Raw genomic sequence first — 24,542 nt, 5'->3', positions numbered from 1 at the left:
GGGCTTTTGGTGGATTGGGGGATGTCTAGCCAGGTGAAAACCTAGCTGAAAATCCCAAGGATTTGTGATGTATTTTCAAACAAAAATTTTGTTTAATATAAAGGATTCTTTTGTCATCTACACTTCAAGTAATAACTAATTATAACTAGAAAAAAACCCCAACCTTAGGCTTATCCTTCTGTAAGGTTTTTGATGACTGGTTTGTCACTTGAATTCCAAAGACTTTTTCTCATCACATATGTTTATTGTGCAAAATATATGTGTAGATTCCTTCTGGTCTCCCCCACCCTCCACAAATTATCATATTGATAAACAAAGCTCCTCTGTAACTTCTCTTTTCAGTTAAGATCAGATCTGTGCCTTACACACACCAATGTAACTGATACTTCAGTTCTATTAGTGCAAATTAACATCTCTGTGGAGCTCATTTATTTCTGGGTATCACTATGTTATATGGAATTAAAGTGTTATTTGACATTAAATAAAAGGTGGAAAATATATTTTAACATTTTTTTCTGAAATTGGGATCTAAACTAAACTGCTCTTTGGCTTTTTAAAATACGTTTGTTATTCTATTTGCCAGCTAAAATTGGTAACTTGCATTGAGAAGCTGATCCAGGTGTGTGGTTCCTGAAAAGACAGATGAACCAAAATGAAACAGACTCAGTTATGTGTTGGCAGTGAAATGCAGCTAAACATCTTCCAGGAAACCTGGACTTCATTTTCTGCACTCTGCTAATTCAACAGATTTGTGGCTGCAATTTGTTGCCCCTTAAATTGTATTTTATGACTTTCATCACTTTGTTGGTGTGTTGGATTTGTGGTTTTTTTTTTTAGGAAGTGAGATTCTGATCTCATTATCAGTGTAAAATCCTTGCAGTTAGAGTTGCACGAGTAAGGAAATGGGGTGTGAACAGTGAGTACTGATTTTGAATTGGGTTGATGATAGCGTTATGCACTCTCTGCTATGATGTCATTGTAATGAGGTATTGAGACAAGCATAGATTTTGCTAAGATACTGATGAGTATGGAGTAGTTTTGCACCTTTCCCCACGTATATCTATTTTTTCTTGTTTAATGCAGTGGACTGATTGGTATTTTTGACCAGGCTCCCATGGTTTCTGCTAAGTGCACTGCTCTTTTATCCATCCCAGCACTCTCTCTTGTTGTCCTTGAACTGGTAAGGCAACTTCACCTGCAGAGGAAGCAGGTCCTGTAGAGATAATGTGGCTTTTGAAAGGAGAGTTGATTGTCAGCCCTTTCTTTACATAAGTAGATGTGTATAGGAGACGAACTAACTCATCATTTTGAATGCAATAGCAAAGTTCAGAGGTATATGAAATAGACAAAGTATGATCATTAAACATGATGGAAAATTTTCAGCATTTATTGCTAATATCTATGATCACACTCAGCCCTTTTTATCAATCTGGTTGCTCTATTCTTGAATTTGCAGTTTACAGATCCTCTTTACTTAGGGTCCCAAGTCCCATGTAACCTGTAGGATCAGTGCTGATTTTGTGTTGTGTAATTGACAGTATTCATCATACAGTGCTGGTTTTGCTCTCTGCTTCAGAACTTTTAAAACTGGAAAATAATATAATATTCAGCAATTTGTGATACTTTGAAGAGACAATTTATATCACCAGGTTTAAAGATTCATGACTTGATTCTATAAATCACACTAAAAAGATTGGTTCACCAAGTCAGCCCTTGTCAAATGTTCTTTGAACTGAGAATAAAGGGTTAGAAAAATAAAACCTTCATGGCCTCGCAAAGAAAAAAATGAATTACCATCAGTTCTGTGCCTCCAGCTGTACTGTCCCTTCATACCTAGGAAGTTGTGCAGCTGCCTCTGTCAGCACTTTTCCATCTGGGCCCATTCTTGCTCACCTGTGAGCTGAATACTCATGAGCACAATGTCACAGGACTACTCTGCTGCAAAGGCAGAAACTTTTTCAAATCTGTTTGTCCAGCTTCTTAAAAATATTCAAATATTTATTAGCTTCTTTCAAATTTTGTCAGATTTGACTGAAATAATTTACTCTTTCTTTGATTCATCTGGATGCTGCTGGAATTTGCTAAGATAGAGAAAATCATCCCAGATTAATGCAATGTCAGAGAGCAACCAGGAAATGACAAAAAAAAATGAGACTGAAGTCAAAAGTTCTGGAGCATAGACTATGTTGTGGGCACAGCCCTTTTCAAGACAAGAAACACATCCTATAAAGTATGAATAATATGAAAGTCAGTATAATAACATAATCATCTTCCCATGGAAAAAGAAGCAAATACCACTTGACAGAATCCAAAATATGGTGCAACTAAGAAGATGAAGCGGAGTTTGTACAAGCTGAATCTCCATAGAGCTAGAAGATCTAGCTAAGATGGAGCTTTATAAAGAAAGTGGGACTTTGGAAAGGGAGGTAATGGTAGGCAGCCAGCTGCACACTTTCAGTCACTCACTTTCTCCCACATCAAAACCTTGGTATGATTAAAGAAAATGACAGCTGATGTTTGGCTTTCAACAATGTACAAAAAGAAGACATGAATGAAGTTTTCTGAATTAATTCCTGCTGTGATGTTTGAAAGCTTTTACACAGCCTGGACTTCCCTCCACCCTCTACAAAGGTAAATTGGGAATATTTTTTATGATTTTCATTAATGAAAGACACAACCCCTCATATACCTGTTTGCCTCTCTTCCAGGATGGTACTTGAATCGTGCTGTCTGCCTTGCAGCTACAAAATACTGTTAGCATGGGCTCAGAAGAGATGCAGAGGAGATCAGCCCAGGTCAAGGTAGTCATGGACTTGAATTCTCTTTCTCTCCCCTCTGCTGCCTCATCACTCCTTGTGGCTTACCCCAAACCTGTGTTGCTGTTCTTTGGGCATAGCCTATGTGGCCACAGCCTTGGATATAAAAGTTTTCAGCCTCCTCTTGGCTGCTTCATCAGTTATTAATTATTATGTTATTCATATTATGTTGATGCTCTTACACCAGTCATTGATATTATTATATAAATTATTTCAAACACATATTTTTTCTTTCCCAGACTTGTGCAATAGAGACAAATCTAGTGCTTCTTTAAGACAGAGGAGTCCCTCTTGACATCATTCCTTATCTGTAACCCCCTGCTGACCCCCAGCACACTTAAGCCTGTACAGAACAAATAATAGCACAACACTGACCACTGTCCCCACAGCAAGGGAACAATAAACAGCAGCAGCAGAACCTCAAAAACAGCCACCTACTGTGAATTCAAGTGGAATTGTTTTAGAACACATGATCCCTCTGTCCTTAGGTGTTCAGAGAGGGATGCCTTTGATATATAGCAATGATAAGAGGCTTATTCCATTAAGCTACAGTGATTCTCACTTTCATGCATCATTTGACAGAGAAAATGAGAATTTGCAGAAATAATAGCTAATGTAAAGTATATCATGTCGCAGTGCAGTTAGACAGGTAGGAAATACAGTTTATGTATTATTTCATAGTGTGGTTTGCACATTTTATTGTATGTGCACAGAAGAGATCCTTTAGGGTTGTTTTTTGTTCCATACCAAATTTAAAACTGCTAAGAACATTGGGTTTGGATCAGGCTGTATCCTCTTAAGAGAGGGTAGGGTTTCAGTTTCACATAAATATTCCTACACAAGTCATAAAGGTTAAATTAAAACTGGATGAAGAAAATGAAAGCTGGAAACAGAATCATGAGGAAAATAAAATGGTAGTTGACTTAAATAACAGCTTCACAGTTCCACAGCCTACCTTATATCTTCAGACACAGGCACCACCTAAAAACTGAAGTAATGCTGCTGTGACATTTTTTGGGTGGGGCTCTTTCAAAAGCTTCTCAAACTAGTTCTCACCCTGCTTGCTGAAGTTCACACTGAAGAGGGATTTCTTCTGCATGCCTTTTACTTATGGGAGGATGGCATTGTAAATATCAAGAAAATGCATTTTAATTAATTCCTTTGATTCCCAAGAACAGATTGGCAATGGTTAAATCTTTGTTGCACAGTGAGTTGTGAAAGTCACTTGCAGTGGCAAAATACATCACAGCCTATTAAAATTTTCAAGCTTTTGGACACATCATAAGCTCTAAGGTGGTGGATATTTTATTCCTGCTGCATTTAGTGCATCCATAACTTGATGGCCCTTGTGAGCAATAATGTGAATTGTCTAGCAGAAGAACCATTTACTATTATTTACAAAACTGTTCTACAAGGAAATAAAGTGACTGTGGCAGCTTCTGTAAGGGAGGAAATAGTAAGCACTATTTTAAATTGTGCTATTTGCATCGTTGTGCATAAGAAATTAGGGGGTGGTGTTAGGAATTTGATTGTTTCCCACACTTCAGAAACAAGATATGAAAGAAAGGAGGGACAAAAGCTACATTTTGACACACCATGGTCTTAGATGAAGGAAATTTAGCTTAAGGAATGTTAGATTTTCTTCAATGTGCTTCGAGTATTTTTACTAATCCTCACGGTTTCCTGGAAACTTTTCCTATACTGAGAATGTTTCAACTGCACTAATAAACAATCAAAACCTTTTAAATTTATTTGAAAATTGATGGTTTTCCCCTCTGTAGCCTTTAAATAGAAGATACAAAGGAGAAAAGTTGTGAGTGTGTGTGTATCGGTTCAGTAAGTGAAGCAATATCCTGGGATGTGTGAAACCCAGGTTTATTCCACTGGCCAGTGTGGTTTGAAGGGAAAAGTTCTTTTCTATGACCATGGAGATATCACCAGAACAGAATTAAGGAACTCTGCTACATGCACAGGCAAAGTGAACAGCCAACTTGTAAAAAGGACACACATTTTTCATCAAAATTTTGTTAGAAACTTCCAAATTATTGTTATTTTGCCATAGGTAAAACAATAGAGTACTTTATTACTTCCATAAGATTTTCTTTACCTCGACCCTAACCATAAAGAATAAGCAAGTTTATATTAAAATTTTGTCAGATTTTCCAAAGGTCTTGCTCCCTTGTTTATTTGCTTATCCCTAAATTTAGCACACGGTAGTGTTGTTACAGCTCTCAATGCTCTGTTCCCTTTCTAGCCCCACACACTGTTGTATTTCAGACGGTCATGCAAAGGCTGAAAATACCTCATTGCTTTCACACTGAGGGAGAAATCTGCAAGTGGTCACAGAGTTCTAGAGTTGGAGCCTTTGCTTTTTAGATCACTTGTTCCTCTGAGGATAGCAGAGAGCAACTCTTTCTTCCTTTGGAAACTTTTGATTATGAGAGAAATACCCAACAAAGTGCTAATTCTGAGAACTGGGAAAGCCTGTGCAGCATCACTAATTTTGCTTTCCACTGCTTTCTTTGCCATGTAGCTTCCCTTGTTCTGTTACTTCCACGTTATGACAAATAACTCCTACATTTCAAAACTATGGTTCTCGTTATATGTGACAGTGATCTGCAGTACAAAACTGATTTATAGACCATGTAAGCAAAATATAGGAGCTCAAGGTGTGGTAGAAAATGGAAGAACATTAGAACTCAGTGAAAAAAAACATGCATATCTAAATAGTTCTTTCTGTACTTGCCTTGAGGCAATTTTTAACTACATTTTTTTTCAGCTACTACATTATTTGGTGTGGCAGAAACCACTAAGAGAAATAGGGAGAGCATAACTGAAGAATAATGCAAGTCATCAAAATAGTCATAGTTTTTTACCACTTTGTATACTAATTTTAGAACATTGCAGACATCATTGCTTTCCCAGGTCAGCCATATGCATCAAATATGCTGTAATAAATTTTCGTAACTTCCAGTTCTGTTGCTTACATAACTTCCTAGGAGCCATCATCATCTTGTCTTTAAAACACAGCAATATAATCCAGAACCATGATGGAAATGTTCTGAGTCTTTGACAAGGAAGTAACAGTTTAACTTCATCTTTGAAAGCTAAATATTTTAGTGGCTGATCTGATCTTTTTTTACAGTGTTTGAGAAAACTGTAGATTAGACCCTCCCCATTGTTCACAAATGTGAATTTTGTGAACTAGCTATGCTTGTGTAAACAAATTCACACAACTCCTGTGATGTGAATTCCAACCTACTTAAGAGGATCCCATGAAACTGTGCTAGGATCCTACTCCACTGTAAATACCATTGTAAGTACCATGCCATAAGGAAAAAGGTATTTTATTCTTAATTTCAGAATCCAGCCTGAGAGGTGATCAAAGAACTGAAAAATATCTCCTTATGTTAAGTATAATGGTTTCCTTAATGACCAGGAATATACACTATCTTCAAGCTTTGTAGAAGGGATTTTGAAAATTGAGTTTTCTAACTCAGGAACTCTGTCCACAGGAAGTGAAACTCCTTTTGAACCAAAAATACCAATGAAATCTTTCAATGCAATCAGCTCAGTCATCACAACCCATTGTTTAATATAGAAGACACATGCATTTTCTCTTGGCATGGTTTATGAATAAATTCATTCTGAACTGGTGAAGTTTATTGGTAAATACTCCAAATTTATTTTCTTGTTCTGCTTTTGACGTTTAAAGTACTCAAAAGTATGTGCTGTAAAGACTGTATGATACATTCTAAGAATTTGTAGCCACAAGGCTACTTTTTAAAAGATGCTGACATAAAAGTAATGTTTGTTTAGGTACCAGACTAAAATGAAAATTTAAATATCTTATTTCTACAGGAATATAAAAAAATCTCTTATTTTTATTACAGTGGAGTATTTTCAGAGGAATCTGTTGTAGGAAATAATGATTTGGCTGTCGTGGACAATGAAAACTCAGATGCTGTAAACCAGACATTCTTCCAATAAACCTGAACTGGTACTTCCAGCTGGTTTTATGGAGATGGATAACATGGATTTTATGACTGCTCTGTAGCGTGAGCTGGGCATTGGCCAGTGACAAAAGTGAATATCCTCATGGTGCCACCACCATTATCAGTGATGTTACAGCACCATCTGCAGGCCCAGCTGACACTGAGGCACGATAAAGGAATACCAGTTACACCCACAGAACAATTATTAGTTCCTCTTTGAACTAATACATACAAATACTTTAAACTATTTATGTAAACTTTAAACTAACTATGTGTAACTAAAGTACAGCCTGTAGAGCATTTCATTGCAGTGGAAACTCTTCTGTCTACTGTGTAACCTGAACATTTGCAGGAGTGCCAGAAAAGTGAGTCCTGTTTATATTCGTCCTTCAGTCCAGTATCATTAATATGATCATTTCAGTGCATGCTTATTTTTAATGGAGAATTTAAGACATAGTACAAAATCTTATTTCCCCTTGTAATGCCAAGTCATAATATGAGAAAAATCTTCCTTCCCAGAATTTCTTTAAAAAATCAGCTCAGAAGGTATTTTGGGTTTTAAGAATACTTGTAAGAAGTTCCTGTTTTGAAGTACCTTTTGCATACCAAAATTTTGTCCTTGTATGGCCCATTTTGCTGAAACCTGTCCAAATGAGACAGTGCATCTGCCCGACAGTGGCAAATATATGACAATTTGCTAAATAGCTCCTAAATTAATCCTTCTTGAGTGCCAGGACTGAGAGTAAATCCCTGGGGATCCAGCAGAAAGGTGAAGGGTTTGTCAGGAAGAGTATAGTTTAGATATTCCCACTCAGGAAAGTAAAGGTGATTTTAAATTTAATTTAACCCTGCTCTTTGCATCTTCTCATTATTTTAGAAATGAAACGTGATGATGTACTTTTGAAACAGTTATGCCAGAGGACCAGACACCTTTGCATCTGGATTTGCAGATGTCTTTGGCCAAGCTAGATAATGAGAGGTAAGTGGATCCCTATGCTGGTATTTCTTTGGAATTGCCTAAAAATGAGGATTTAATCTGTGTGGAACTCATGGCATAGTTTCCTCAGTAAGATATAATTCTTTATATTTTTTTCATTACAAGCCCTGAATGAAGATGATTTCTCCCCTCATTTGTGGCAGCTTATCTTTAAGGGTTTAGAAAAGAACCACAAACCTAAAAATACAGATGGTGAAACCCGTGCCTGGGTCAGGTAGCTCTGAACAACCCTGGGAGGTCCAGTGGTCAGCACTGCCTCGTGTCTTCTTGAAATACAGTGTAGCTTTAGATAGTGAAATTATTTACCAAGTACAGCAGCACATGGACTGGAATTCAGATGTACACAGCCACAACTGAAAGTCTCAACTAATCTGCAATCTATCCTCAGAGCACCCAAAAATCCAGTGTTTCTCAGGGTCTCTGTGTAGTGACTCTGCACAGCAGCAACTGTGTGGGAAAGGCTGCCAGCTTCTCCCCGTCTCCCCTAAACTTACCTCCCAGTCAGAACAGTCAAACAAGGTGACACTTTGATTCATCTCCTGGAGATCTGAGGAGCATTCATTGCTCATGCCTTGATGCATAGGAGTGGCATTAAATATGTGGCAGCACCCACAGGGAGATGAAGGCAGCACTCTGTCCAGGAGAGGGAAGGGATGGTTCGGTGCCTTTCCCAGCCAAGGGGTTTCTGCTTTTCCTCTCCTGTGTTCTGACATCCTGTGGTGAGTCCATGCACTGAAGAACGTGGGACACACATGGTCCCACTGGTGCAGGAATGTTCCCTGTCCCTGCAGTGAACTGAATTACTGCCAGGGGCAGATGAACAGAAACACTCAGGACTTTCCATGTGCACGTCCCCCTGTGCAGACAAAACTAGGAGCTCGTGTTCTAGCAAATAGTGAAGCTTTATAAATGTTATTTTTAGCTGAATTAAATTACAGAAGTTCATGATTAACCAAGAGATGAGGCAAGACTCCAGCATCCTGCAGCTTTTATAGGACTGCATATAAGACATTAGGAGATACTAATCCTGCAGACAAGTTGTTTATGAACTACCCACACATAAACATCCACAATTAAATTTATGTTAATTTTTGTTGTAACTGATCTAAGTAACTCCTTATTGTCAGAACTTTTAATTATAAAATATAAATTAGCTAAACATCTCTAATACAAATAGCTACTCTAATATATTCCAATTCCAATAAAAACCTAGCCAAGTACTAAAGAAAATAAAGAAAAGTGATGCAGTTCTGGTTCTTGTGCACATGATAAATTTAGTTAAGAATCCAGACACAGCAGCAGCAAACAAATATTGAATCTCTGATTCCAACCTCTGTCTAAGCTACCTTTTGTTTGTTTGTGTTAAAATATAAACTCTCTCCTTGCTGATTCCAGATCTTGAACTGAATTTTTCACACTGCCCTATGTGCATGTTAATAACAGTTAATTATAGTAAAGATAAACGAGATAGCAAATTGCTGTAGCATTATTAGATTATTCTCTGTACTATGCTCCCAAGTACATAGTTATATTTGTACTATATAACTATTGTTTATAGTTATAGATAGTTTATAGTTCATATGGATACTGTGTGATTAGATCAGTTAACAGGATAAGGGGTGAACTTTGTTCTAGCCCTTTAAACTGGGACAGCAAATTGTGTAGTAAATTACTTCTGTTACTCAACTACTGTCACTTTCCACAACCATGTGACCCAACACCTGCTAGTTACCTGTCTTTATTTCTGCAGTAAATAGCTATTCTGTTTTTGAGTATGTTTTTATGGCCCTGAAATAGAAGTGTAGAGCAATGTAGATGTGGGATGATAACCAAGGAAAAGTGTGACCAGTAGCTAATTACTCATTGCTAAGAGAATAGCTGCACAGTTGGCAGCTGCATAAAGCTGGATTCAGTCATAGTCATTTAGTCAAAGAACACAAGCAGGAAATACCCAAGGTCAACGCACCATGTGTAATAAAATCAGCCTTCACATGCAACCAAGAATGAAAGTGGAAAGTGTTGTCTTGCAAAACATGTGGAAATTAGCACTCCTGGGTACTTGGGTAGCAAAGGCACTGCCATCAATATCAGATGTTCTTTCTGGTGGAGACTGTGGGGCACTGGCAGCTTGCCACAAACTCCTCTCCTTGTCCATCTCCTTGAGAAAAGTGATGCCACTGACTCAGAGGACCCCACCTGAGGGGCATTAAAGAAGGTGACCGTGACATGAGAGAAGAGAGGGAGATACTAGGGACTGCAGGTAGAACTATTTTTCCTTCTTCACTCCCCCCTTTGCTGATAACAAATTAAACTAATAGCTGTTTTCAGATAGGACATTTTTGTTAGACTAACAAGAAATTCTTGGCTTCTTGCAATGTGCTCCTCTTTTGTCCCATGACAAGCTTTATTGCATTTCACTTCCATAAAAGCAGAGAAGGAATTGTGCTGTTTATATGTGATTAATTATATGGCAGCCATATTTCTGTATGTACTTTAAGAAAAAAATTGTATAGCACATAACTAAAGACAAGCAAATTCTAGGATCGCTGCTGCTGTTCACTTCTCTTTGGAAGTTATTTTTAAATCCAATGTGCACTTATGTAAAGAAAAAAAGAACCTAAAATTCTTCTTCAATTTTTCACATATTTGGGTTTTTTTAATTATTAATATTCCAGTGGGGAAACCAAAGTGCTATTCCTCTGTAGAATTAGCATTTTGACGAGATTACCTCAGTCTAGGTGTAATTTGAATCAGAAAAGGACATATACAAAGATTTTACACTACACTAGCAGATTGGGTTTTTTTAATTATTAATATTCCAGTGGGGGGAAAAAAGGTGCTATTCCTGTGTAGAATTAGCATTTTGATGAGATTACCTCAGTCTAGGCGTAGTTTGAATCAGAAAAGGACATATACAATGATTTTACACTACACTAGCAGGTAAATACTTTATACATTTCTTAAATTAATTCCATATGCTCCTTAAATATGTGCAATTGTTATTAATATACTTCTTCAGTGCTTTATGCAAAGTGCTTGATTCTCTTCACAGTTAATTAAGCCCTTTGCTGTGCAAATTGCTGTAATCATTTTAGCAGGCAGTGGTTTTAACGATCACAGACCATGTCTTTTACTCATAAAAATCTTCTTTTAAATTTTGAAAAACTGAATGTAGATCTTTCCAACAGTACATATCAAGATAATTTTATTTCCCCACTCTCTTGTCTCCAGTACCAATCCATGTCACACCTCAGCAGCACACGTTTAGATGAGCTCCTATGTGTAAACCAGAAAAGGGCTGCCTGAGTTCTCTGGGAAGCCACATGGTGCAGGTAAGAGGAAGCACAGGCAGCTCTCTGCTCCTTGGGTGGTTTCAAGACAGCTTTTTTTCACCCATAACCCAGTAACAAACTAGTACACACAGAAACTGCAACATCTCTGCCTTTCTCTACAACCACTGAGAGCAAGTGTCACTGCGATGCCCAACTTAATCCTCCAAATACTGGGGCACGTGAGACTGAAATTCAACAGAGGTTCAAAAATGAGGGGTGGAACAGTTACATGCTCACCTCACAGATCCAGGGCTGTCCCTGGGAGCCCCTGGACAGCCTGCAGGAGGTGGGGCTGGGACTTTGCACAGCCTGCTCTTCCCAAGGACGAGTGAGTGTGTGCTGAGCCCAAGGGCTGCAGGACACGCTGTGGGAGCTCCTCTCCAGGACACGCTGCCTTCAGCCCAGGTGGGTGCATCTCCTGCTCCTCCCCACTCCAGCTCAGCTTTCTATGGACATTTCCCCAATCTGCCTAAAAGTCGATTTAATAAGCCAAGGCTAAGTAGCAGAGATGCTGTGATGTGTTTGCCAGCTGGTGGTTTGGGGTTAAATCAGCCCCATCTCGTGCTTTCTGGCAGCCTTCAAACACACCTAGCATTTCCTCAAACGATTACTTAGACATTTGCCATTTGTGGGAGCACCTTCAATGGCCTGCACTTCAAAACTCATTGCTTTGAGAATTTGGGAAAATATCAAAGCATTGCTATGATGTGAGGGGTTGGTTTTCTTGGTTTCCTTCCAAAATCTGTGATGGGATAGGGCAGAATTAGAACATTGTGAGGTAAATTTCCACTCATGAGATCCCAAATCTGTCTTTTTCTAATAAATAAGGAAAAGATAATATAAACAGGAGTGTTAAGAAACAGTACCATATTATTTTTACTTTTTCTAATGCCTTTCCTGCTTTTCTCTACTCTTTTTCATCATCTTCTTTTTATTATTTAATAAACCTAATTATGGGGGGGAGTTTAGCACATATGAAGTAATGTTAAAATCTGAATGTAGTTGAATGTGTATGCATTTGAATAATCAGTGTATCCCAAGACAACCTAATATGCACAGCATTTTGCTACAAAATTGGTTTTAGAAAAATAATTTTCATAATTATAGTTGTTTTGGTTTAATGGTATGGGTAATTATTGTGGGTAAGTATTTCTAAAGTATTGTTCTTTTTTCTGTGGAAAAATTTAATAGGAGTATTGTATTTTGAGAGCTTCTTGGCATTTTTAAAAAGTTATAACCAAGACAAACTATAACTATTTTTGAAGACATAGGTAATCTTTCTCTTTAGCAGCACGAATTTTCTACTAATGTTGTAATAACTCAATCAAATTGAAACAATAAATATTCTAGCTGCCTATGAGAAAAGTCTTCTCTGAAGTTTTTGTTCTTTCCACCGTGGACTTAGAATTTCATCTAAAGGAATTGCACTGTCAAACCTAACAGAAGTCAAACACTTTGACAAATATTTTTAGCTTCATCAAGAAACCACCACTACAGAAGTAAAAATTGAAAATTACCTTCTGCTCTTTTATTTTCATGTGCTGAAATTCTTATATTTCAAATAATAGTCAAGCAGTTAATTGGTACAGAAGTGCCTCTTGACTTCTGATGTCGTAGTGACCATGTTCTTTCTTACATTACTTTGTTTTTTGGATCCTGGTTGTTTAATATGTTATGATGCCAAAATACACAGTTTCTAAAGAGCTAAAAACCTAAGAAGGAAGATGGTTAGAGCTAAGCTATTACTTGCTATGTTCTTAATGTTTTACAGGTGTGTGGTACATGTGAGCTGCATTAAACTGCTGACCAGTTTGTCACAGAATATCCTTATGCCCTTTTTCTCTCAACCTCCTGCAGCTGGACATTCCTTGCAGGTACTGTGGCCCTTGGAGAGCTCTCACTGGAGCAGATTTGTTCGAACAGGAGGAGGAATAGGGAGGGACCTTAACCCCCAACCCTCTTCTGCTGCTGAAGGGGCAGGAAAAGAAGTTGAGCTGAGCCCAGGAAAAGATGGGGAGGAGCTTCTGGGTTTTATTTGTGTTTCTGTTTCTCACTACCCAAATGTATTTTAAATAGCAATACGTTTAAATTCATCTTGGCCAGCTTTGTTCTGTCCTAGATGGTATCCAGTGAGTGATCTTCCTGTCCTTTACCTTGACCCATGAACTCTTTCATCCTATTTTCTCCCCTTGTCCTCCTGAGGAGAGGGGAAGTGGGTTGAGCATGTGGGTCAGTGTTTGGATGCTGGACGCAGGTTATCCACCACACATTACATTTCAATTATACAGTATCAATTTTACTCAGATTAAATTATGGTTGAGCATAAATTAAACTTTCACTTTGCATTTCTATTGCATATTCTAAAATTATTAAATCAAATCTCTTTTTACAGGCTGTCTGTTCATTGCTACAAGTGGCAGAGTATCTTTAAACTTATCAAATAGAAAGATGAATGTCCTGCTGCATTTTCCTTTGTGTTAATACACAATTCCTCTGGAAAAGACTTAAAACATAAAATCAAGAACCTGTGAGCCTGCCCTCGGATTCTCCATGGGAACAGAGGTAGGATTCCTGATTATTTCAGTCCTCCTAAATCTGTCATTTCTTTGTGGAGCAGCAAGAAACTACTAAAGAATCTACCAAAAAAAACCCACATGCTTGTATGACTGGGATGAATCTACAGTTTCAAAGATGGTGGTAAGAAGTGTTTAATTTTGCTGTTTGATTGTGAGCTGCACATTGCATCTGCTAAATAGTGTCTTGGCACAAAAAAATCTGAAAAAAACCCTGATTTACTATACTTTTGCTTCTCCCTTTCAAATACATGTAGAGACCAGAAAATCACTTGAACACAATTAACTTGCCCTTCTCTCCAGGTGGCATTCTTGGGTGTTAGCAGTTCATGGTGTGAGGGGTACATGTGATTATCTTCTTCTCCCTGTAAATTGTGGAGCATCTCCAAGGCTTAGATAAACTTCTGTATTGTTTCATTGAAGGAAGCCAAAATTTGAAACTGGTTATTATGGAAATCACAAAGAACTACCCAAAGCTACAGTATGTGCACAGATCCAGTATTTATACTTTACCTGTCTGCAGTCTGGGAGGATGGGATCCTTCAGCTGAAGCCATTTGAAATATATGGATCTAGATTAGGACAGTTGTTTAAGGCGTTCTTTACAGAGATAGTGGCTGGCAGGGGGCACTTCATCTCAAAGTCTGTCTGCATTAGTGTTTTATAGAGCCTAGACAATCACTTTCAGCCATGCATTAAATTTTTGATTTATCACAATAGCCTCTAATGCTATGAATCCATAATCAATCATAATATTTCATTAACTTGGGATGATCCAATTATGTGATAACTTTTTGTAAAGCCTACAGGAAGTCAAAATGCCTTTATATTTCATATCTATTACAATATTTAAATATAGATCTGAATCATTTCTGTTCTCTCTTATGAAATTATTGCTTTTAACAGTGTATTTATTTATTTTCATTTATTTCTTACTGTTTCTATCATACTGTGTTTTTCTTAGGAAGAAAAGCCTGAAAATTTATTAAAGAAATTTTAAATTTTTGTCTTTGATAAAAATTTTTGCAATTTATTCTAAAATGAAACAGTAGGATTCTTTTAATAATAACAAACTGAAAGGAATCCTGAAGAATCAGAAGCCTGAAGGTGGGTTTTATCTTTGTGTCACAGAGGAAAACAATTACAAATTAGCTGCTCTTCGACAAAATATCTGCACTTCTTGTGCGTCCTGTCACAGCTGCCAACATGAGCTACTGTAGTGGATTCTTCTCTCCCATGGAATGCACCAAGAGAAGTCTTCTGCTGGTTTTCATCTCTTTTACAGCAATATATCTGATTTCCTATTTTTATACTTCTCGTCACCTTGCTGCTCTACCTAAACGTGATGATCTTCACAGGGAAAGTGAAAAGAGTTTACTTGGAAAAATAGTTACAAATTTCAAACAAATCTCAGGGGGAAAAAAAGGAGAACTACCGCCTGAAAATGAGAAATCTGGAAATAAAGCCACACCCACTCCGACACAGTCATCATCTGCATTCATTATCAATGAAGAAGAGAAGTGTAAAGACAGAACACCTTTCTTGGTGCTGCTGATCTCGACGACAGCAGCAGAAGTCCAGCGCAGAAGAGCCATCCGGGAGAGCTGGGGCAGCGAAGCCGCGGTTCCCGGCGCCGACGTTGTTCGGCTGTTCATGCTCGGCAGCGGGACCGAGGGGGCCAGTGGGGACGTTCTGCTGAGGGAAAGCCAGCAGCACCACGACATTATCCAGCAGGGCTTCCTGGACACCTACAACAACTTAACTCTTAAAACTCTGATGGGCATGAGCTGGGTGGCCTCCTACTGCAGTGGCACGAGGTTTGCTATGAAGACAGACAGTGGCGTTTTTGTCAACACGATGTACCTGATTGAAAAGCTGCTCAGGCCTCTCCCGCCTCCCACACAGAATTATTTCACAGGCCATTTAATGACAGGGCACAGCCCTATTCGGAATAAAGCCAGTAAGTGGTACATATCAGAAGAAGAATTCCCTGATAACAGCTACCACCCTTTCTGTTCAGGAACTGGCTATGTCTTTTCTGGAGACCTGGCTGCAAAAATTGTAGATGCTTCTAAAATGATTAAATTTATACATTTGGAAGATGTTTACGTAGGGTTTTGTCTTAATGCAAAGGGTGTAGAAATAGTTCCACCTCCTTATGCACTGTTTAACATACACAAGGTCCCATTTTCTCCTTGTGCATACAATAAATTAATTACATCTCATCACATTGAGCCACATGAGCACATGCTCTATTGGGAAGCACTGCAAGAGAATAAACACACGTGTTAGAAGACAAAGGTCCATCCTGGAGCAGCCTAGGAACTTTCTTAGGCAATGAGCAAAGCAGAAGATGTTTTCTTAGTAGGAACAGAACATCTGTGTAATGATAACTTTCAAGGTTCACGGACATCCTGAATCAGGTTTTGTATGAGGTTGAATTCAAAGGATTTTTCCTCCATAAAGAAGCCTTTCTCTGTTGAGTGAATACTGATTTACCTTATTTAGTTTTGGAAGAAGCATGAATTAATTTTTCAAGCCAGCAAGAGACCATATCAACCCTACTGAAGAAAAAGCAAAGACAATACAATGAAACCTGTTCTTTAATTAAAAACTAATAAGTTAATGTGCTAATTTTATACTGCTTGGATGTAATTTGTCTACGTACTATTAAATGTACTCATGTGGCATTCCAGTGTGACTGAAGAAGAAAGCATACAACATATCCTGTGCTGGGGAATTAGTGCCAGAAATGTGGGCAGAAACTGCTTCTTCAGAAAATCTAACATTAGCATTTCCCAGATCTCAGCGCCCACAGTGGCTACTACTCTCTGTGGTTGTATATACAAAGAAAACTTCACACACAAGATAACACTTAATTTGTTATCATGGAGATGTAAAAAAATGAGGAACATTAAATGCTGATGAACTATCCTGTTAGTGATATAATAAATCATATTTTAGGGCATTCGGCTGTGTACAAAATGTTCTCATAGTTAAGTACAAAATAAGGTGATGCTTACAAACCTCAAAAGATAAAAGTTTCAGTCCAAATCCCTATCAGATGCACATGGAAATCAAAATGTCAATCACATGAACACCAAACACTTCAGTGAGAAAGTGAGTATACACTATATGCATCCCCAATGTCATTTTATAAATGTACATTACGGTGTTTCATGAAGAAACCCCTAAGTCCTGCAGAGCAATCTTTCTGTGCTCTTTGCAGCTCCATTCCACCCAGGACTGACAGGCAGTGGGAGCCTGGGTGCAGCCACTGAGCACAATGCATTTCTCCCTTACGGGAATTTGGTCTTAAACCCTTTGGTTAAGGAATATTATTACTCGTCTAATACCTACACAGGAAAATTTTTCTGTCTCAAATGAGTACCTGTTCATCTGGACTTTGAAGACCTTTTGCATTTATCTCGGGAAAGATACAGCTAGCAAGGACAACACTCCCTCAGGGCTTTACTGGCCCTGTGGTCTCCCAATATTTTCTGAAATTTTATAAGTTTTACAGGAAGTTGTGTTTAAAAAATGAGTACTTTTGGACATAATATGTTGATTACTTGACAGAAGCCATGACATCTTGTGATGTCTAGGGAGGCTGAACCTAGAACAGAGACTAGACAGAGCTAAAGGAATAAAGTAGGAATTTATTAAAAGGCCTCAATGGATACACAAGAGCCTGCCCAGAGCTACACCCAAGATGGACCCAAAAGGGTCACAAAAATGGATGACTGGTCACAATGTCTCTCACTTTTATAAGTTTTGGCCCATTTTCATATTGGGGTTAATTGTCCAATTACAGCTTCAGGTTATAAAGTTCTATCCTCCTTGCTCCTCTCTTCAGTTCTCTGTTGTTTATACCTTTTGGGCCTGAAAATTGTAATGGTTGTCCTTGGTTTCAAGCTGGAAAGGGATTGTTTTGTCTACCTACCTTGTGAAGAGAACTGACACTTAATATGAAGCTCAGAGCTACCCCCCTAGGCAGCACAGAATCTGAAAAACATGAAAGCTGAAGCTTAACACATCAGTTGTGTAGCTGACAACTTTACCTTACATTAAACAATGCGACGAGCTCAGCTCTGAAATCTGTTCCCTCTACTGGGTGGGGGAGCATCATGTCACGCATGCTTGTGCAGTAACAACCTGTGAAGGTGAGCAAAACCAAACAAACTCAACCCTCACATGTTCTCCTGGATGGCAATAAAGTCCTCAGGTTTGTTCAGTAATTCCTGAAGATGGGGCCCAGCAGAAAAGGACTTGGGGTTGCTGGCTGAGAGCAGATGACCAAGAGCCAGCTGGGCCAAGATGGCCAAGAAGGCCAAAGGCATCCTGGCTTTTATCAGGGATAGCGTGGCCAGCAGGACCAGGGAGGGGATTGTCCCTCTGTACCCAGCACTGGGGAGACCTTACCTCAAATCCTGTGTCCAGATCTGAGCCCCACAGTCCAAGGAAGACTTTGAGATGCTGCAGTGAGTCCAGAGAAGGACAACCGAGCTGGTGAAGGGCCTGGAGCAGAGGAGCCTGGAGGAAAGGAGGCTCAGGGGACCTTATAATGTTCTACAACTGCCTGAAAGGAGGTTATAGAAACGTGGTTGGTTTCTTCTGCCAGGCAACCAGAGACAGGATGGGAGGAAATGGCCTCAAGCTGCACCAGGGAAGGTTCAGGTTGGCCATCAGGAATAATTTCTTCATGGAAAGAGCTGTCAAGCAATTGAACAGGCTGCTGAAAGTCATGGAGTCACCATTACTGGAGGTGTCCCAAGAAATGACAGGATGTGGCATGTGGCATTCGGTGCAGTGGTTTAGTTGTCATGGAGGTACCTGGTGAAAGGCTGGACTAAATGATCTTGGAGGCATTTTCCAACCCTAATGATCCCATGAGTGTGTAAGATAACAGAGGCTTCATCACAGCCTGAAGCTGAGAGCACAAGCAGCGTAATCACTGGCATTCATTAACAGAGACTTGCCAGCTGTACAAATAAAAGGCTATAAAGACACTAATTCCTCGCTTTGTTTGGAGGCTGTGGAGTCTGCCACACCAATGTACAGTTATGGAAGCAGTGAGAGTTTATACCTCCTAGCAGGAATAAATACCAAACCCCAAACTATTAAAAGTTATATAGACTTGCCAGCAAAATGAACCAGTTCATCAGCCAGCCCATACTGGTGGAAGGATACAAGAAACAGGAGAAGTGATCTAGAGAAGAATGATCAGTAATTGGTGTTGTGGGTATTAGTCATTGGTCAAATTATTAATGTTGTACCTGTGTGCTTTAAAGGTACCAGAGCTCTGTGCTTCTGCATTCCCATTCAGGATGCCCCAATTTGTCTGAGATACCTTGGGCACATGAAGTAGTACTTTTTCATTTCCATACTTTGCCTCCCAGTCTCTCTGCTGGTTGGCATGGGCCAGTTTCAAATCATAACAGTTTAAAGTCTAGATTTTGTAGAAAATTTAGTTCACAGGAATGTAAAATGCTTTTTTTTTTTTTTTAACTTAATGAAGTAGAAATATTTGCCTTTTTAAGCTTCTTAGGAGTTTATATTTGTGTTGAATTACCATTACTGACATCCTTATATTGGCAGTGGAGGCAATAATTAAGTATATAACAATATTATCATTAATATAATAATATAACAATATTATTTTTAGTATTTTCAATATTTTCAGAAAGTAAAAAGAAACAAAATCCGGATCATCTCTCATAACTTAATATGAATTATTAACTCTTTTCCTGTATCACTGCATTGCATATTCTGTACCAAGCACAAGGAACAAGGCTGAAATTTTGAAGTGCTGCTCTTCAGACATTTATTCATTGTACATCTGTTTCAAGGTGGGTAGGGCTGCTTCTAATAGAATATCAAGAATATGCAACCATATTTTATGCATATTGCTTAGTTTTATAAATTCTATGTTTATAGCATTGCCTTGAAGACGTATTTTTATAACCTTGATGTAAAAATTGACGTGCCTGCATAGAGCTGCTTCATGTTATTAATTCATTTCCCGATTTTCGTGGCTGGTTTCTATTGGATATCAGGCAGAATTCAATACTGCAAAATCTTATGTCAGTGTTCCAAAATTACAGAATGATTGCTTTCAGCCCTAACTCTCTAGAAGCTAGAGAATTGTGTGTCGTTTCAGTTTTCCTCCACTGCTGAAGCCTAACACTTATTTGTTCTTTTGCTTTTTTTGGTGCATGGGTAAATAAAGAGGTGTAATATTCAGTAATATGCACTTGTGTACTTGGAAGTTGTTAAAGTGTAGTTGTGGTATAAAGTTGTTTGTGAGAGAGAAAACTTCTATGCTGGGAAACAACTGCTCTTTTAATTTCTGAGACAAAATGTCACAACTTCAGTAATTCATTTCCACTGCAGGTTTTACAAAGTCAAGGACTTTATGCTTTTTGCTTTATATGTGAATTCACATGTGTTGTGGAATGGAATTGGAGTGAAACAGTTAAGGAAACACACTGCATGCCATTGAAAGAGTTCTTGTGACTTTTTTATTGCAGACTAGGTAACACGTTTTCATATTTAGGTCTGGCTTTGCTGGAGATTCCCTTGAGAATGAAGCAATTATTATCAGCTAGTACTTCCCTCTCTGGGCCTGTGACTCTGGGTACCAAACTGCTTGGGCTGTGCTAAGGCAGTGCTGGGGAAGAGAGCCATCTTTGGGTTGTTGATAGAAGTGAGCCAGGAGGAAAAATACATACAGTTAGCACAGAAATAATCTTTTTTTCACAGCTTCACATTTCTCCCTCTACTGAGTGAACTGTTGCCTGCTCAAACCCCTCTGTTCAACAGTCATTTGACCCTGCTCATTCCAGAACTTCATCATCCCTTCTCCAGCACTGAGCCTTGACACTCCTGTTCCTCAGTCTGGTCTCCAGTCCAGTTAGGCTTGTGTTACATTTCTGACAAGCATGATGAGAAGGAAGTGTGTGAACATAAGATTGCCTGTAGGATGACCATTACAGAATCACCTCCCTGGCCACTGAGGGACTGTGCATACTGTCTCATTCAGGGTTAATGCAGTGGTGCTTAGGCTGGTCTTGGAAGATCAAAATCCCACTAGAATCCCACAGTCTGTCTGTGAAGATATTCCAGAGGAAGCAAACCTGTTCTGCTTTCAACATGAAAGACAGCATTATTCTGAATAGCTGAACTTTGTGGTACATTATTCATGGGTTACTAGAACTTCTGCTTCATCAGAAGCTGTTGTTAGTTTTTACTACCTTGCTTGTCTTCCAGCAGATTTTGAAGAGAACTGTGTTTGGTTCACAAAGATTGCCTTGCATTCATTTTAGGGACTCAAAGTGCCTCCAGCTGTCTTTGTGTTTGCTTTAGCAAATCTTCTGGGGCTAATGAGCAATTAGAAATTCATTAAGCCTGGAGAAATACCAGGTCACATTAGAGGCCATTATTCCAATCTAGCTGAGCAGCAATTCTGCTGAGTTAAGTGGGCAAATGGACACACCTGACTGCTTGTTTCTGCTGTTTTATGGGCTGTTAAATGTGAGGACTCAAGCCCTCGCTATGGATCCTTTTAGCAGAGTCCTTAAATCAGTGGTGTGTGCTCTACACACAGGAATTCCTGTGAACTGTGACTCAGGCTGAAAGCAGAGTATCCAGCTTGCCTGCTGGAGGATAGCCATGGTTCTGGAAGCCTCTCTGCCTCCTTGAGACTCCATTAGAGAAGCCTTCAGTATGCAACAACAGATCCTTCTAATATTTGGAATGAACATTAAGAAACTTGTATTTTTTAAAAAAATATTCAACTGGAATAGAGTCTTCTCCCTGAAGGTATTAAAAATAGAAAAGTTATTCACACTGCACATTCAAACTCTTCTGGGTAACTTCTATGACAGCTCTTGGACAAGATCTTGTTTCATATACTGTTTCTTTTTCTTTCTGAAAAAATGTAGACTTCAGTCTGTGCAGCTGTTTCAATCGTTTCTATGCTTCCCACAGTGCCCATTTGAAATACTTTATCTGTGAATAAACTAGTGAATGACTCAAGTGTGGAAAAGCACTGAACAATAATGGACTCTAAGCAGAACCACTGAATTGTTAAACTTTGGAATCATTAAGAGGAAGGCAGGAAGTAAAAGCAGATTTGCTGTCATTCCTAATATGAACGTGACTTGATTTCAGTATCCTTATAATGCTGATAAACACACTCACATCCAGGAGCTGCTTACTGGGCAACTTGGTTGTGGCTTCTGTTTCAGAAATAGAATGTACTTTTAGCAATTAATATAGAAGAGAATATAAACAGTTTTGACCTTTTTTTTTTTTCAAATAGGATATCAAGGGAGTTCAGAGAATAATAATTTTTTCCATATTAGACTACCTGCAAAATTACTTGGTTCTATGTGGACACTTGCAACAGAAGGGGGTTTATAACGTCAAGTATGTTCTTCCCCATTTCTGACAATAATCTTGGAAGATCATGAACAGACATGCTTAATTCTCTAGAAAGCTTGACCAATTGTAGTTGCTTCTTATACAAGCAGATGTTTTCTTGTATACCTCATGCCAAGGCAGAGGTTTTAGATCCATAATGCTTTTTCACACTATGTGGAATTACATTCATTTTGTGGAATGGGTTATAAATGTCTTTAATCATTAATGAGATACTTAATTTCATGTAATAACGTGTCACTTTTGGGTAATCTGGATGACTAGGCATGAAATGCTAGGGACAAACTGTAGTTCTGGCATAGTCATGAAAACGTTAAGGGCTTGTTGCTGCAATCATTCCCTAGAGGAATGCTCCCACTTCTGTGTTATAATCTACTCAGGTTTCTCTGGAAAAACCCAGCAAGGTTCAAAGGGTTGTGTTTCCCCTGAGCTACCACTGTATGCAGCTTCACACAGTCACTTCCCTGTTTTCTGCCAGTGTTGGGAGAGCTGCCTGTGTGAGATGAGAGGGACTTTCCTGCAGCTGGGCTCTTCTGTCATTGATGTGTCTCAATCTCAAGCTCTGCAGTGTGACCAGGTTGTGTCATTCAACCTGGTCTGTGTAAATCCAAGGAACAAAAACACAGGTCCTGGAGGCTAAAACAGGACTGAAACTAATCTGTGCTAATAAAAATGGGTGACAGGCTGAGACTGAAACTTATTTCAAAGACTGAATTCTTGACACACAAAGCCTTGTTGGCAGCTTTAGGTATTAACATATTTGCTACTACAAATCAGGCATTGTCTCTCTATGGGCATCAGATAATCTGACCTTGGCCAGAAGCTCAGTCACTAACATGCTGCCACCTAAATATGCTTAGGAGCATCTAAGCAAAACGTGGTGGAATCTCACATTTGTTCATGAGGGCTAAATAGCAACAGGTGTCATCATTCTGTTAGGCTGACAAAGTTCAACTTCCATACTGAACAGGCCACAGACCTGACAATCCCTGAAATCAGTTTCTTAGGCACCACATTTCTGCATTTGGTCACTTACCCACTGTCATTTTGTTTCCAAAATCTGAATAAAATATACCACTCGGTTTGCAAAATGGTTAGTGGAAACAACATGTGTATAAAACTGTCTCTGAATCTTGTGGTGAGTTACATATCAAAGTTGTGTCTCCTCCCTGGTGTCCTGTCCCACTGTATTGCAGAAGCTGTCCTTTCGGCTGGGTCCAGCATTTGGAACATAAGTCAATGGATCAGGTCGGATCAAGTACCTGCAAAAAGAAATCACAGCTGTTACTAAAACAACCTGCTGCAAGCCAGGGTAAGAGCACACAGCTGTAATGTTGAAAAAACCTGAGCAAGACTTCGACTTTGAGGGAGCTTGGTTTAGTTCCTGTGGTAGCTTTGGTTAGATTTTTTCAATTTAAAATTCAGAGTAAGAGGAGGACGACAAGTTTATAACGTTACAAATATATGTATTATATATTTATATATTGTATGTATTTTAAGTATATACATATGTAGTATAATTAGATGTTTCTTTAAATATAAGTATCTTTTTTATCTTTATTTTTTTGTGTGTGCGCTTTAACTTACACTATATCGTTCAGCTCTAATCTTGTATCTGGAGAAGGGTTGATCAGGATGTAGGAAAGGGTGTTCTGATGATCATTCATTTCATCTAGAGGACAGGAGGAAAAAAGTATCAAGTAAATTGCATTTACAAATGAATTGTGAGAAGCACTACTGACACATTAATTTGATGAAAGTGCATAGAGCTACAAAAAAATGTCTGGTGTCAGACTGATTTCAAATAAGTTTAGTAATTTGTTTTCAACTGTACTCATACTGAAACTACCTGACATGATCAGGTTATCTTTTGAGTTATCAGCTGTAAAAGCTTCCTGTTTTCTAATGTTTTAAAAATCTTCAGGTTTTTTTCAGTCGTAGCAATTTGAGTGTAACTCAATTTGAGTGTGATTTACCAATCTGTCCTTCAGCTTAGGTAAGTTTCTGGTGAGCAGGGACTCCTCTGCTTGGCTGGCATCAAGTTCAAATGATGACCAAAGTTAAATGCAGGTGTATGGCATTCTCATCCATTTCCAGATTTGGTCAACATAAACTTTTTTTTCCCTTTTTCTATTTATCTAGGAAGCAAGCACTTCCCTTTTATCATCTGTGCCAAGGGCTTGAAATGTGAAGGCTGTAAAAACGGAAACTGGTATGTCTCTTGCATTTTTAACTGTTCTCCTAATTATGGGTTGAAAGGAAGGCTGATAATTTTTATTTTTGAGGTTTAAGCTATACTTTGGTAGCTGCCATTACAATATCTTTTGTATAATTTTCTCTTGACACACTCCTTGGGCTGCTGCAGTGAAACTGGTTTTAATCTTATCA

General features: G+C 38.6%; 2 protein-coding genes and 1 long non-coding RNA gene across 7 annotated transcripts in view; 2 read left to right on the top strand and 1 right to left on the bottom strand.

Moving 5' to 3' along the window:
• The window catches only part of LOC120510497, a 38,998-nt gene extending 25,013 nt beyond the window's left edge, over positions 1-13,985 (top strand). For both annotated transcript variants that reach the window (XR_005629517.1, XR_005629516.1), the window contains exons 2-5: positions 2,709-2,801; positions 7,689-7,790; positions 12,912-13,014; positions 13,533-13,985. This is a non-coding gene — a long non-coding RNA (uncharacterized LOC120510497). The remainder of the gene's footprint in view (positions 1-2,708; positions 2,802-7,688; positions 7,791-12,911; positions 13,015-13,532) is intronic.
• An 880-nt stretch (positions 13,986-14,865) lies between these two features.
• LOC120510467 (beta-1,3-galactosyltransferase 2-like) lies at positions 14,866-16,967 on the top strand. Its single transcript, XM_039726349.1, has one exon. It carries the CDS (start codon positions 14,919-14,921, stop codon positions 16,002-16,004), a length of 1,086 nt encoding a protein of 361 aa, XP_039582283.1. The 5' UTR covers positions 14,866-14,918; the 3' UTR covers positions 16,005-16,967.
• A 3,066-nt stretch (positions 16,968-20,033) lies between these two features.
• KCNT2 (potassium sodium-activated channel subfamily T member 2) overlaps positions 20,034-24,542 on the bottom strand; it is a 115,417-nt gene continuing 110,908 nt past the window's right edge. For all 4 annotated transcript variants that reach the window (XM_039726327.1, XM_039726328.1, XM_039726329.1 and 1 more), the window contains 2 exons: positions 23,742-23,826; positions 20,034-23,416 (listed from right to left, as the gene is read on the bottom strand). In XM_039726327.1, the coding sequence (XP_039582261.1) occupies positions 23,305-23,416; positions 23,742-23,826 (197 nt within the window). In that variant the 3' untranslated portion in view covers positions 20,034-23,304. The remainder of the gene's footprint in view (positions 23,417-23,741; positions 23,827-24,542) is intronic.

The sequence above is a fragment of the Passer montanus genome, unplaced genomic scaffold, assembly GCF_014805655.1.
Source record: "Passer montanus isolate IOZ18808 unplaced genomic scaffold, ASM1480565v1 scaffold58, whole genome shotgun sequence".
Classification (NCBI taxonomy): Eukaryota; Metazoa; Chordata; class Aves; order Passeriformes; family Passeridae; genus Passer; species Passer montanus.
The sequence above is the reverse complement of the archived record's forward strand: the minus strand, read 5'-3'. Positions and strand labels throughout refer to the sequence as shown.

What these genes read in the sequence shown, in the direction of transcription:
- LOC120510467 (XM_039726349.1), top strand. Translation starts at nt 14,919, where the DNA reads ATGAGCTACTGTAGTGGATTCTTCTCTCCCATGGAATGCACCAAGAGA.